The sequence below is a fragment of the Malassezia vespertilionis genome, chromosome 4 (assembly GCF_029542925.1).
Source record: "Malassezia vespertilionis chromosome 4, complete sequence".
NCBI lineage: Eukaryota > Fungi > Basidiomycota > Malasseziomycetes > Malasseziales > Malasseziaceae > Malassezia > Malassezia vespertilionis.
In genome coordinates this window covers 108,069-121,434 of record NC_079250.1, presented here as the reverse complement: position 1 = coordinate 121,434, position 13,366 = coordinate 108,069, and the positions used below count along the sequence as shown (strand labels likewise).

Sequence of the window (13,366 nt, the reverse complement as noted above, 5' to 3'; positions counted from 1 at the left end):
GCTGTAACACAGCTTGTATGGGCCGTGCCTTTACTTACCATGGCTCACAATTACGTTGTGACGTGCGTTTCTGTGATATTTTTTTAGCTATCTATTCCTCTTCTTGCGCATGCATACTCACTGTCACGCCGGTTAGATTGCTCGGCATGCTAGCTTCAGGCCGTGCATTCTGCGCGGCAGATATTTGTGCCCGCGGCTGCCCGCGCGGCTCATACACTAACGGCGGCGCTGCTGCGAATTCTTCTGAATCCTCAAATGTCCGCTGTGGTTTGGGAATTCGGTCTTTCGTTAGAGTTACATAAGTACGCACGCAATAAGCCAGAACCGATTCCACAGCCAAGCAGCCCCTCACCACCCCAATCGCGGTTCGGCACAATAACAACTTCGCGCGTATGATCATAGTCGGTGTTGTAGACGTACAGCGCCAAGTGCTGATTCGCATGGTGCTCAACCAGCTGGACAAAGTCACTTTCCGTTTCAAGTGGACCGCCGCGCCAGCCAATTACATAGTCGCCGTACGGCACAAGCCCGGCAGAGTCTGCAGGAGACCCTTCAAGGACGTGAAGAATGTGCCATACGTGGCTCATTGCATCCGCAGGTCGGCACTGCCGCAAGGTGAGCCCCAGAAGTGACGGTTGTACATTTGTGTTTGTGGTTTGCGACCACGTTCGCGAAGGCACAATCGGTACATCTGCAAGTCAGGCGCGCTGAGCGACATACCTCGAAATGCCTGCAGCTTGGTATTCCACACGTTCAAAGTAATGAGCTTACCTTCATTCGAATCCACAAAAACCCAGTTTGTCGTATTAGGCACTTGAATCCCAGGTGGGTACTCCAATTCCATATCAAGCAGTGGATGGCCATTGATCCCTACACAAAAGTCAAAAAATGGTTCACTGCAAGTGTCAGTACTAATCAAGCTACGCACAATCCGGCGTGCTGTGCGGGGCTCCCTTGTGCAACACGCACGACGTGATACCCTTGCTTTGGAACTTTTATCAGCCTTGCATTGTGTAACCTACCGAGCTCTTTTGATGCGCCTGCAGATGGCCGGCTTTCGTTCGCGCCCATCTCGAGTAGCCAAAGGCACGTAAGGTGGAGGCCACCCCACAGTCAAAGGCACGTGCCAACAAATCACACGGAGGAGCTAGCATTGTCTGTATCGGTGTACTACATATGTTGCGAAATACGCAAAAGAACGTGTTCGTCAAGACGAGCGGTGGTGCGCTACCACACATCAGCAAATGGCACGGATTGTGACATTTAGTTGTCGCGCTTGATAATCTCAGCACCAATCTCAGCAATGCCGTAGGTAATAGACATCAAGTGGGCAGAGAAGGAAATCGGAGGAATCGAAGCGTCAACAACACGGAGGTTGGAAGTGCCGTGCACCTTAAGATCAGAGCCAACAACGCCACCCTGGCTACGGGGAAGCATCGAACAAGTGGCACTAGGATGGTACTCAGTACCAGCGTTCTGGCGAATCCAGTCCTCCCACTGTTCGTTGCTCTGCACATTTTGACCGGGGCTGTCCTCCTGTGCAATCATGCTCTTAAGAGGCTCCTGCTGGGCAATCTTGCGGATGAGCTTAAAGGCCTGGCGCAAAGAAACCAAGTCTTGGTTCTGGGAGAGGTAGCCAGCGTCAATTGTAGGCGCATCAAACGGATTGTTGCTGTTAATCTTGACCGAGCCACGCGAAAGCGGGTGTTGAAGAGCGGCCTGAATGTTGATCTTGCCAAACATAACGTTGCCGAGAATCTCGACAGGTGCAACGTGCGATGGGTAGATTTGGTTGACAATGGCGTCGTACGTCTTGCGCATACCATTCTTGACCTGATTGGGAACGTTGGCATTGTTCACAATGCCGTCAATTTCACCCTGGATCTTCGAAATAACGCCGTTGCCATCCTTGAAAAGGTTGTCAAACTGCACATAGGACACAGCAGAGTTAACGTACGAGTCCTTCTTCCTGTCGCCAGTAATCTCAGCGGGACCAGCAAGCTTACGCTCAGTGGGGCTAAACGACATGCCTGCGGAAAGATGGTCTTGCAGGTTTTGACCGACACCGGGAAGGTTAACCACAACGTCAATGTTATGCTGGTTAAGCAAACCAGAGTCACCAATGCCAGAAAGCTGCAAAATCTGCGGGTCGTTGATGGTACCAGCAGAAAGAATGACCTCCTTGTTGGCATGCACAGTGTGGGTCTGTTGGTTACCGCCGGCAGAGTAGTTGACGCTGGTGGCACGAACGCTCTTGCTGTTGGATTGATCAAAGTTGATCTTGGTCACAGTGTGTCCAGTAAGGACGTGCAAGTTGGAACGCGACGAAATCGGATCAAGATAAGCAGTGCGAGAAAAGCTGCGGGTCCAGTCAGAGTGCTTGATGGTAGAAAGGGCAACGTACGTGCCCCAGTTCTTGCCACCGTACGCATCTTTGCGCTGAGAAATACCAGCATTGCCGGCAGCCTCAATAAAAGCTCCGATTGGCTTGTGCGTCACAGCAGGCCATGTAGTGCCGACTGGGCCATTGTGGCCGTGCGAACCATCGTCCCACTCAATGTGAGCAGAGTTTGTCACTTTCGCGCTGGCACCGTGGAAGTCCTCACTCTTCTTCATAGCGTTCAAGATGTTGTCCCAGCTCCAGTTGTCGCTACCACCGCTGCCAGCAAGGTCAGCCCAAATGTTCTGCTCGCGGCTGCTGTGACGGACATAGTAAAGGCCGTTGATAGCGCTGCTACCACCAAGAACCTTGCCACGGGGCCAGCTGGGCCTGCGGCCATTGAGGAAGTTCTGCTTAGAAGTCTTGTACTGCCAGTCGTACTGGGTGCCGACTGCAGAGTTGTAAAGGTTGGCGCTCGGGACAACGAACTTGTCATTGTCATCGTAGCCACTCTCACCAGCCTCAATCACGGCCACGCTAACCGAGTTATCATCAGAGAGACGGCCAGCAAGGGCGAGACCAGCGGTACCACCACCAATAATCACGTAGTCGTAATTCTGGTTGCTGAGCTTGTTACCGTTACGCGTGATTGAGCTGCCAGCACGGCGCTCATGAACGTGCTCAGTAAACTGATGAGTATGGGCAACCGCATTGGAAGCCAGACCAACGGTCACGGCAAACAAAACCCAACCAGAGGTGACCAGCTTCATATTGACAAGAGGGTTTGAGGGTAAGAATGGTACCGCGGCTATCTCCTATAATACTCCTTGCAATTTCGGAAAACGGGGCTTCAAGGAATGCAGATGCCGGGAATGCGGCGACGCGCGTGTTTATTGGCTGAATAATAACATACGCGTTGCACTTTAAGCTCTAATTTGCTCAATTGTCTTACAGCATGTAATGTCTACGCGCATGCGCATAGACACGTAGGTGCATGCATAGGCCTGAAATCAACGCGACGCGGTCCAGCCAACAAAGTCAGGGTCAGCGAGACGCGCTGATACGAAGCGCGATCAGCGTATCTGAGACGCGATTCCACATGCATGAGTAAAACGCAGCTCTAAGTTGCGCGTCGTGATAGGATGGTTCCAAGCATAGAGTAGCGATTGTCTAGCGATTGTCTTTTATAAAACTCGTATTATAATTTCTAGGTACAAGTGGTGGGGAATAGGATCGTCGTTCAAACATAGGCTTGAATTCACAAGAGAAGTACAGACATCGAGGCCAATGTGGACGCCAGCACCAGAGCAACGACAGCGCGTCCCATATTAGACGTAGCACCGTTGCTGGTCTTGGCGCTGTTCGAGCTCACCACGCCCTTGCCAGTGCCGTCGGCAGAGTTGCCTTTGGCAGAGCCTTTGGAACTGTTACCCTTTCCAGAACCAGAAGCCTTGCCGCCTGTGCCCGCACCTGCACCCGCACCCTGCGTCTTTGCGTCATAGTTCTTCTTGTTTTTCTTTACAATCTCAGATCCGATTTCCGCAACGCCATAGGTTACTGACATCAAGTGACACGAAAGAGGGATCGGCGGGACAGAAGCGTCAATTACACGGAGGTTCTGGGTACCGTAGACAAGCAAGTTGGGGTCAACAACACCACCCAACTCCTCAGGAAGCATGGACGAAGTACCGCTAGGATGGAACTCCGTGCCAATAATACCACGGAGCCATTGCTCCCATTGATCGTCGCTGGTCACGCTACTGCCAGGCTTCTCCTCCTGGTCGAGGTAGTCTTTCAGCGGTGCTTGATTGCCGACAGCACGTGCAAGCTTGAAGCCTTCACGAAGCACGGTCAAGTCAGAAGACTGCTCAAAGTAATTTGGGTCAATAAGAGGAGCATCAAAGATGTCTGCCGACTGAATTTTGATCGAGCCACGGGAGAGCGGCGATTGAAGTGCTGCCTCAACCTGGACTTTTTCAAACACCATGGCAAAGAGAATCTCCATAATACCGATATCAGTGCCCAACACATTTTGTGCCAAGGCACCGTAGGTGGCATTGTAACCCTGCTTGACAGCATCCGGCGCATCGTACGCACTGACGGCGGCAGTCTGATTCTTGCGCACCGAGTCCAATAGGCTCTGCATAGACTTCTTCATAAGCGTAGACGTGTTGGCATAAGATGTGGCAGAGTTGACAAACGAGTCGACCTTGGGATCACCCGTGAGCTTGCCCGGTGCAACGTCAGACACATTTTTCGGAGACCATTCGACACCGCCAGCCAAGTGGTCATGCAGGTTGTAGCCAACACCAGGCAAATCCACGACGACAGGCACATTGTTCGCATTAAGCAGGCCCTTGTCCGCCACACCAGAAACCTGCAAGATTTGAGGGGTATTTACGGCACCAGCAGAAAGAATCACTTCGCGAGAAGCATTGACCTGATACGTCTTGCCACCCTTCTTCTTTTGGAAACTGACACTAGTGGCCTTGACGCTGGTCTTGTTCGACGTGTCAAAGTTGATCTTCGAAACCATGTAGTTCGTCAAAATGACCAAATTAGGGCGGCCAACGTTGGGATCAATGTAGGCAGCACGCGCGTCGCTCCTCGTCCAGTTGGTAGGGTCGATCGACGAAGTGGCAACAAAGGTACCACCCGAAGAGCCACCATAAGAGGCATCCGAAGGTGGCGCAGACAATTGGCCAGCAGCATCAATAAAAGCGCCCACGGGAGCGTAAGAAACGGCAGGCCAGGAAACAGCGACAGGGCCATCCGTGCCGTGGTCGTTGGGTTGCCAGTGAATGTCACCGACGGTGCGTGCCTCTTCGGTAGGAGGATAAAAGTGTTCCGACTTCTTCATGGCTGCAAAGAGCTTATCCCAGCCCCATACACTTGCCGCTCCTTTGCCAGCAAGATCCGTCCAAATCTTTTGATGATTCTTAGTGCTGCGAATGTAGTAGAGGCCGTTGATAGAGCTGCTACCACCCAACACTTTGCCACGCGGCCAAGGAAGCTGTTTGTTATCCACATGTGCTTGGCTCACGGTCGTCCAGTTCCAGTTCATATCCGTGGCGCCTGGACTCGTGTACACATTACCAGCGGGACTGTTGATCAGCGGTGCATCCGATGGGCTAAGACCAGAGCTGCCAGCCTCAATGACCACTACATTGGTGCTAGGGTCTTCGGTTAAGCGAGAAGCAACAGTCAAGCCAGCCTGACCGCCACCGATAATGACATAGTCGAATGTCTTGCCGTCAACATCGTCCTTTTTCGACGTGATAGAGCGCTTGGACAGTGCATAAATATGGTGGCGCATTCCTGCCGGCTCGCCAAACTGAGCAGACACAAAATGCAAAAGCGCTGCGGCTAACAGCACCGGCCAAAACGAAAGTTTCGACACCATCATCGCAAAGAACGTTGTAGTGAGAAAGGACTGAATAACACTACGATCTGCTTCACGGCTGTGCTCGACGTCTGCAAGTTTAGTAGTTTCTACAGTAAACCAATTAGGTGATTAGCATGCACACTCCTGCAGTAAAAACTGAAATAATGCCAGCATACCTGCAAAAAAGCGCTGAACTATACTTATTTACAGAATGCATGCAAGATAGCGCGTGACACGCGTACACGTCCAAGCTAATCGTGCATCGGAGTTTTCTGGCAATGTTAACTGTTCATGTCAGTAGTGTACTGGTCAGCAGCACCCTTGCGTAAAATTTGAACCGCGCCGAAAATTTATACGCTGGGCACAACAAAAGTTTGTTGGTATATTGAGTAGGAGCGCGCTATATTTTATTTGCTCCCATGTTGTATGCGCTGCGGTGGCGCGACAAGGCCGGCTTTCACTAAAGCATCGCGCGCAGCGCGATTAATATGCTTAAAACGATCGGGGCCCAATAAGACACCGCCAAACCACCGCGTTACAATGACTATTCCGCTCTCGATGCCCTGGATGTCAGCAAACGCAGTTACTTGCCAGTAGTGAGAGAAGGTGTGCGAGTCGGCCTCCAGCAGCCGTTTCGCCATCGTCGTCGCTGTCTAACATTGTTAGCATGAATGCATAATGAACTTGCCATGGTGCACTACGCCATCAGGGGTTTTACATACCCACGCATGAATGATAGGGTGCGCTGCACGCTGAACCCGCTTGTCGGACGCAAGCACAAGTTTTAAAAAGGCGGGAACCTGGTGTCAGCGTACGCCTCCTTACATACTTCGTCAGGGCTGTTGAGTGCTGCAGCGTGGCCCAAAAATTCAGATTTGCGTGCCGTAATCAATTCGCTGCTCACCAGTCTGGACGGGTCCACTGTGCCAAGATTTACATCCCGGTCAAACTGTACTGCAATGTTGTTTTCGGTTGCGGTGGGCGTAACACGTAGCCCCGCCTCGTCATTTTTTCTCTCGTGTAGCCAACCACGCACGTATTCAAGAGCAGCCTCAATACCTTCAAACAAAATAGGCTCCCCAGAAGTCCACCGAACGCTTCCCTTCTGCGTAAATATAGTATCGATGAAACTCTTCACGTCTTGGTCCGCTGTAAATGTGCCAAGGCCTCGGTCAATCAGCGCCAGTCGCGGCGGTTCTTGCGAATGTGGGTAGTGTGGTGGAAGCGCAATAAGCAAGCGAAGAATCTCAGCTTGTTCGTCGGTATCAAGGGGAATCTGTAGCACAAAATCTGTTCCGTTCCGTCCAGTGGATTCCTGTAATTCGAATGCTTCGTCGCCATAGATGCACTGGATCGCAAGTAGCTCCTCTGACAGTGCTAAGGCATTTTTACCATGTGCCTGTCCAATTGGCGAGCTTAAATCTTGGAGCTGTGCAATAAACGTCGACACATTGCGCTTCTCCATCGCACAGACCTTGTCAAAAGACCTCGGCGTCTGTGTACGTTGAAGAGGCACTTTACGTAATACAACAGTGGAGCAGCGCACGGTGCTTTGCACCTTGGACAAACGAACGCTGCAGCACAGGAATGGTCTCATTATGGAACCAAGCTAGTTCTTTCATGTGTGTTGTATTGCGCTTGGTGTACTAATTTTAAGAGGGCGGACAAATATATCGATTAATTACACAATCGAGGAATCCCAATCGCCGTACGTGGAAGATAGTGCAGCTCACGTCAGATTTTGCGTGGGGCTTTGGAAAGTGTACACGGCGCGGAAAAAGTCACCAACACAGGAGCCCGATGGTGGGTTGCAATTGCCGGTGCGGCATATTGTCTCCGTGTGGTCTTATACACACAATTTGAGAGGCTATGATCGTACGAATGTGTACGAGTATCTTAAACGCGAGGTGACAATACTATCGCGTCTGCGTCATCCATGCATTCTAGAAGTTGTGGAACCGATTGAAGAGACTCGCAACGAAATTATTTTCGCTACGGAGCATGTCGTCGGGTCACTCGCTACCAGCATCACAGAGTCGTCGAATCCTAACCACCATTTGGACGAAGTTGAAACACAGAAAGGGTTGCTACAGCTTGCACGTGGACTTGAGTTCTTGCATAGTTCGAGTCGTATCCACACGAATTTAACCCCGGAGTCGGTGGTGATCAATGCCAAGGGCGATTGGAAATTGGGCGGCGTAGGGTTCGTGACAAATTTAAGCGAGAATCGCTGGGCGCTGGCGGACGACGAAGATGGACTGCCACAACAGCTGCAGCGCAACCTGAACTACATGGATCCCGTGTATGTTTTTCGTCACAAGGTGGAGAGTGCAAACGATATGTACTCCCTCGGAGTGCTGCTTTATGCCATTTTTCACAATGGAGCTACGCCGTATAACACCCATGGTAATATCAGCACACTTCGCTCGTATGCCGATAGGCTTTCTGAGCGAATTCATTCGCATAAATGGAGCGAGCTTCCCACGGATGTACAGAGTATGTGTTTGCTTGCACTGCTGACCACAGACATGCTGGATAATCTGATATCACTCAATGATGAGCAGCGATATACAGCCTCCGCCTTTCAGTCGCTTCCATTTTTCAACAGTATTCTGGTTTCTGTGCTCAAGTTTATGGAGCGTGATAATTTCACTGCGCGTCCACGCCAGGAAAAGGTACAGTTTTTGCGCGGCTTGCACAAGATGCTACCCCGATTTTCTGCTGTTTTGCAGCGCCGCAAACTGCTGCCTAATTTACTGGAGATGATGTCGGATAAGGCACTCTTGCCGTATATTCTACCTAATGTTTTTACGATTGCGAAAAACTTGTCTGCGCTCGAATTTGGACAGAGTATCCTGCCGCGGCTCAAGCCCCTCTTTTTGATAAAAGACCCGCCGCAAAACCAGATGCTTCTGTTAAATCAGACGGATTTGTTTATGAGTAAGACACAGCCATCTGTTTTCCGAAAAGATATCATGCCTCTCTTTTACTCTGTGTTTGAGCAAGAATCGGTAGCTGTGCAAGAAAATGCGCTTCAAAAGCTCCCTAATTTGATTAGCATGCTGGAATTTTCGCACGTAAAGGACGTCTTGTTACCCAAACTGGCTGCGCTATTCACCAAGACGAAGACGTTATCTGTAAAGGTCCGGAGCTTGGTATGTATCGCACTAATTGCTTAAACTAGGTGTGCTTCCACGCAATGATTTCGGTTTTGGACAAAGGCACGATTGGTGACACACTTGTTCCAGTGCTGGGACGTGTCAAGACGCGCGAGCCGTCCGTCATGATCGCATCACTGACAGTGTACGAGGCATTCGCATCAAAGCTCGACATTGACGTCCAAGCAACCGCAGTCATACCGCGCTTGTGGGTTATGTCCATGTGCCCTGCGCTTAATGAAGCACAGTTTGCACGGTTCATGCATGTGATTCGCGAATTGGGCGAAAAGGTTGAGCGCGAGCGCTTGGTCCAACTGCACGATTTGCAGAACCTGCGAAAGCAGGAACAAGAGTATGTGAATGAGACCATTCCCGAAGAGGTGGAGCGCAATGGCAAATCCATCGACTCCACTGCGGGTGCATTCGGCTTTGAGGCGCTGGTAGGCCACACAAATGCAGCGTCGTCAAACACAGGTGCTATGGAAACGCTGTTGACCCCCGAGCAATCATTGCCAGGTCTGCTCGAAAGCATGTCTGTTGGACAAGGCGCTACGCCCACCAAACCCCGGCCATCCGTGCTTAGTACAAACACGATCAAAAGTGGCAGTGCGCGCATCCCCCGCGTAACTGGCTTAAAACCATCGGCAACCCCTATACCCGAGCCTACCAGCAGCGGCTTATTCGAAGCAATGACCGCAGCACCCGAACGTTCTGTTGGTATGCCTTTGCATATGCAGTCTACACACAACAGCTCGGGTACAAACACGCCGACTCACGCGCCGCCAGGCTGGCAAGGCGGACTTTTGCAGCCCAAGTCGAACGCACTTACCCCAAAACATGCAGCACCGCCTTCCAAGTCTGCGTGGGCAGATTTCGACCCGTTACTGTAATAGACATAATTGGTCTACAATATACATTATGTCTTTTTCGTTGTCATGCTTGCTCTTGTACATCCTCGCATGCGTCAATCCATTGCCTTTTTGTTAGTGATTCTAGACCTAGTACGCACGAGTATACGTCAATAGGCTGAGACAGTGTATCAGTATCTGCAGAGAACCTTTGCCCACAGATTTTGCAGCTCAAGTACCCGATGCGCGCTTTGTCGTCACTGTCGTAAGATTGAGCGTGCACGCACATTTTGCAGGACACGGCCCTATCATGATGGCAAAACAAGCACGTAAATACCGTGTCTTTAATTAGAGTATTCCACCAGACAAACGTACCCAGGGGTGGCGTCTTGGTCTTCCCTGCGCCGGGCTTGCGCGTCGACTTTTTCCTCTTGCCCATTGCGTGCGCCAGAAGAGTAGAGACGTCGTATGCACACAAGCCTGTGGTCACGTGCATCCATAGTGGTAAACGACGCTCGGACCTCAACGCTCCGCCACAATGTCGGCGCAAGAGGAAACCAAACGAGTCGATGATGGACCAAATATCTGGATAGCAGCCGGCGATGGCGATATTGAACGCGTCAAATATTTGCTCGATTCTGGCAGTGGGTAGTGTCTTTATGACTGACGGCAGTTGCAACGCCCATCAGTGCCGACCTTTCGGGCTACACGCCCGTGCACGCTGCAGCGTCATATGAAAAAATGGACATGCTGTAAGCAACGCGATGCAGTATTAATTGCAGTCGATTTCTTTTTGGTCAGACCGAAGATGTCCGGACGGCTGCGAATGCTTGCGATGAGGATGGCGATACGCCGCTGTTTTTCTGCGAGGAAGTGACGCCTGCCAAGCTGCTTGTCGAACAATTTCATGCGGACGCGACGCTGAAGAATGGGGACGGTATTACGGTATGTATACTTGATAAACTAATGTCAGGCTGCGCAAAAAGCGGTGATTGAGAAGCGCACAGAGCTTGCAGACTACCTGTATGGCATGACGGGCGAAGAACAGCTACCCCGCACCAAATTGCTTGCGCTTGTTGGGGAAAGTGATTCGGATGCGGAAGAAGAGCAAAAGTTTAAGGAAATTGAGAATTCGGAATCCAGCGATGATAAAACCAATGCGCAGCCCAAGGAGCGCACGGATGTCTTGGTTCCGAAACTGGAGAGCATCATGCAGGATGCACAAGCCAACGGTACAGATCCTACAGAAAAACTGCACCAGGTGGTTAGCGAGAGCATCATGCGCCACATCCGCGAAGACTATCAGCAAGGCTCAGAGCAAAAGACAGCGTAGTTATTCGTTATGAACGTCGCCTAGCTCGAACGCCTGTGGGATTAATTTAGATATAGAACCGAGGTACTCGTCCCCTGGCTCATTTCGAAACATAAATAAGAGCGATTCAGACAAACTCAGCACCTCGTTCCGCGTCAGCTTTTCTTTTCCGTTCGCATGCAAACGGAAAAACCATTCCGTCGTTGACGCCACTTCGCCATCCGAAAACATGATTGCGTCCAGACCCGTAACAATGTCCTGGAACGAAAGTGAGCCACAATTTTCTTGATCCCAAAACTTGAAGATGCGCGCAGCAAGCGCCTGCTCGGGCACCTTGCGCTCAATGCGCTCTTGTAGACCGTTACTCACAATGTATTCGTCGCGCGCCCACGTAGCCACTTCACCGAGGAATAAGCGAAATGTAGTGAGGTCGATGCGCATTTCTTTTAGCTCCTCTTTCGGATCCGCAGGTATGATAGGCATGTTGGCCTGGTCACGCTCGGAGCTTTCCTTGAGCGATTTTGGCGCATGACGCGCTCGGTAAATTGCTTCGACCATCTGGTCATAAATAAGCCCCAGCTCTGCCTTCGAAAAGCGGCCCTGACTCTGGAGGTTTCGAATGGCGCTTCGCCGCGCAAAGCCCTCAATCTCTTCGACAATTTGGTGGCGGAATCGCTTCCGCTCATTCTCAATCGTTTCATTTGTGACAATGCTGAATTCCCGAAAAGCAACGACCAACAGTTGCTGGAACCGAGTTACTTGACGGCGGCGTGGCTCAGAACTTTCTGGGTATGCACTGTCGCCCAACGTGCGGAAAAAGTTGCGCAAGACACCAATCAGTGTACCATCATCGGATATGCTTAAAATCTCATCGCCGTTTAGCTTTAAAATAGCGAGTCCAACTTGGAAAAGAACACGCGAACCAAATGCCATGAAACAGTCCACCACTCGGAATGCAAATACCATAGGCATCGTGTTTATGTAGAGCGAAAGAAGCCAAGGTAACGTTACAACGCTTAGTTGCATATCGTGCTTCACAAAATGCTCGTGCAGCACCGGCATGGTCTCTCTGACCAAATTTTCAAACACTTTTTGATCCAGTAATGTACCGGACATAGACTGCGTGTAATAGCCGGGTAGGAGTCGCTCACAAAGCGTGTCCAGCAGCCAAAAGCATTGCTCCTCAGATGCGTAGATGAGCAGTGCAGCGACCACAATGTTCATCGCCTGACAGTAGCCAAGCTCGCGGTTTTTCCAGCTGTAGGCTACCAGCACTCGCCGCAGCGTCTCAATCCCTTCTGGCGTTTGAAAGGCGGCGTATTCTGGAAGACTGCGGTTCAAGTCTTTTTCAATTTCTTCTGTGCTGATGGTCGTCATCCCTTTGTGTTCTTCGAGGATTTTTTCATACGTGCCACTATTCGCCATGCGGCGCAAAATGGACCCACTCGAAACTTCCCAGATTTCACCACGCAGACGGTTCGGCAATCCCACTTGAACTAGCCGAACAAATTGTGGGTAGCGAAGAAGTGTAATATTCCGCCCGTGTATGTGAGTATACTCTTTCCATAGCCGCATCTTGCTCTTGTCTTTTAATTTTTTGGGATCGCCAGGGAAACCAAACGTTGCGCCAAGCCCCATGTGGTAAGCGGGCTTACCATTATTATCTGTGGAAGGCACATCCACAAGTTTGGCTGATGCATCATCGCCATCGCCTACAACGCCGTCCGCATCGGGCTCCTCCAATTGTAAAGATTCGCTGTAACAGCTGGCGATAAATGGTTTGATTTGCTTCATCGCGTGCAAATGCGCCCGAAGTCGATCGCGCAGCGCATTGCAAAAACCTTCACATGTAAAACGCAATGCGTTCAGTTGAAAAATGAGCTGCATTCCGTGCCAAACGCTGATACTCAATGCAAACACTGCATCCCGTGTATTCAATCGCTCTACGCGCCGAACTGTGGAAAGTGGCAGGACTACACGGCAGCCACGACCACGATCACCCTGACTAGCAAAGCATAGGAACGACTGTGAAAGAGTCAAACGGCCCACGTAAATCAAATCCTCTTGCTGTTTGTTCTCCACAGGGTTTAACAAAGTCAACACGGCAGATACAATTTCTGCACGGTTTCCCGCCGCATCAACGTATATAGTCTCGTCATTCGGAAGTCCAAACGCCTGAGCAAACAGTTCATCGCGTGTGGGAGGACGGTAGTCGCGCAATGAATGCACAATTGTTGACATTTCGTACAATGCTGCGCCTAGGCAAGCTTGGCGCAGCGCACG

At 50.9% G+C, this 13,366-nt stretch overlaps 6 protein-coding genes across 6 annotated transcripts; 2 read left to right on the top strand and 4 right to left on the bottom strand.

Annotated features, from left to right (window-relative positions):
* Positions 1–91: 91 nt before the first annotated feature.
* On the bottom strand, positions 92–844 carry MVES1_002021 (uncharacterized protein; the record flags this gene model as incomplete). The annotated part of the gene is made up of 3 exons (XM_056206853.1): positions 92–282; positions 311–550; positions 721–844. 3 exons carry the CDS (start codon positions 842–844, stop codon positions 92–94), a joined length of 555 nt encoding a protein of 184 aa, XP_056062828.1.
* Positions 845–1,263: 419 nt separating this feature from the next.
* On the bottom strand, positions 1,264–3,150 carry MVES1_002020 (uncharacterized protein; the record flags this gene model as incomplete). The annotated part of the gene is made up of 1 exon (XM_056206852.1): positions 1,264–3,150. The coding sequence occupies one exon, from the start codon at positions 3,148–3,150 to the stop codon at positions 1,264–1,266; it is 1,887 nt and encodes a 628-aa protein (XP_056062827.1).
* Positions 3,151–3,638: 488 nt separating this feature from the next.
* On the bottom strand, positions 3,639–7,230 carry MVES1_002019 (uncharacterized protein; the record flags this gene model as incomplete). The annotated part of the gene is made up of 5 exons (XM_056206851.1): positions 3,639–5,854; positions 6,010–6,016; positions 6,212–6,418; positions 6,488–6,565; positions 6,595–7,230. The coding sequence occupies 5 exons, from the start codon at positions 7,228–7,230 to the stop codon at positions 3,639–3,641; spliced, it is 3,144 nt and encodes a 1,047-aa protein (XP_056062826.1).
* A 404-nt stretch (positions 7,231–7,634) lies between these two features.
* ppk32 (Protein kinase domain-containing protein ppk32) lies at positions 7,635–9,813 on the top strand (the record flags this gene model as incomplete). The annotated part of the gene is made up of 4 exons (XM_056206850.1): positions 7,635–7,650; positions 7,716–8,261; positions 8,292–8,920; positions 8,950–9,813. The coding sequence occupies 4 exons, from the start codon at positions 7,635–7,637 to the stop codon at positions 9,811–9,813; spliced, it is 2,055 nt and encodes a 684-aa protein (XP_056062825.1).
* A 496-nt stretch (positions 9,814–10,309) lies between these two features.
* Positions 10,310–11,104, top strand: MVES1_002017 (uncharacterized protein; the record flags this gene model as incomplete). Its single annotated transcript, XM_056206849.1, has 4 exons — positions 10,310–10,415; positions 10,445–10,523; positions 10,554–10,716; positions 10,745–11,104. 4 exons carry the CDS (start codon positions 10,310–10,312, stop codon positions 11,102–11,104), a joined length of 708 nt encoding a protein of 235 aa, XP_056062824.1.
* Positions 11,105–13,324, bottom strand: MVES1_002016 (uncharacterized protein; the record flags this gene model as incomplete). The annotated part of the gene is made up of 1 exon (XM_056206848.1): positions 11,105–13,324. The coding sequence occupies one exon, from the start codon at positions 13,322–13,324 to the stop codon at positions 11,105–11,107; it is 2,220 nt and encodes a 739-aa protein (XP_056062823.1).
* Positions 13,325–13,366: the final 42 nt, after the last annotated feature.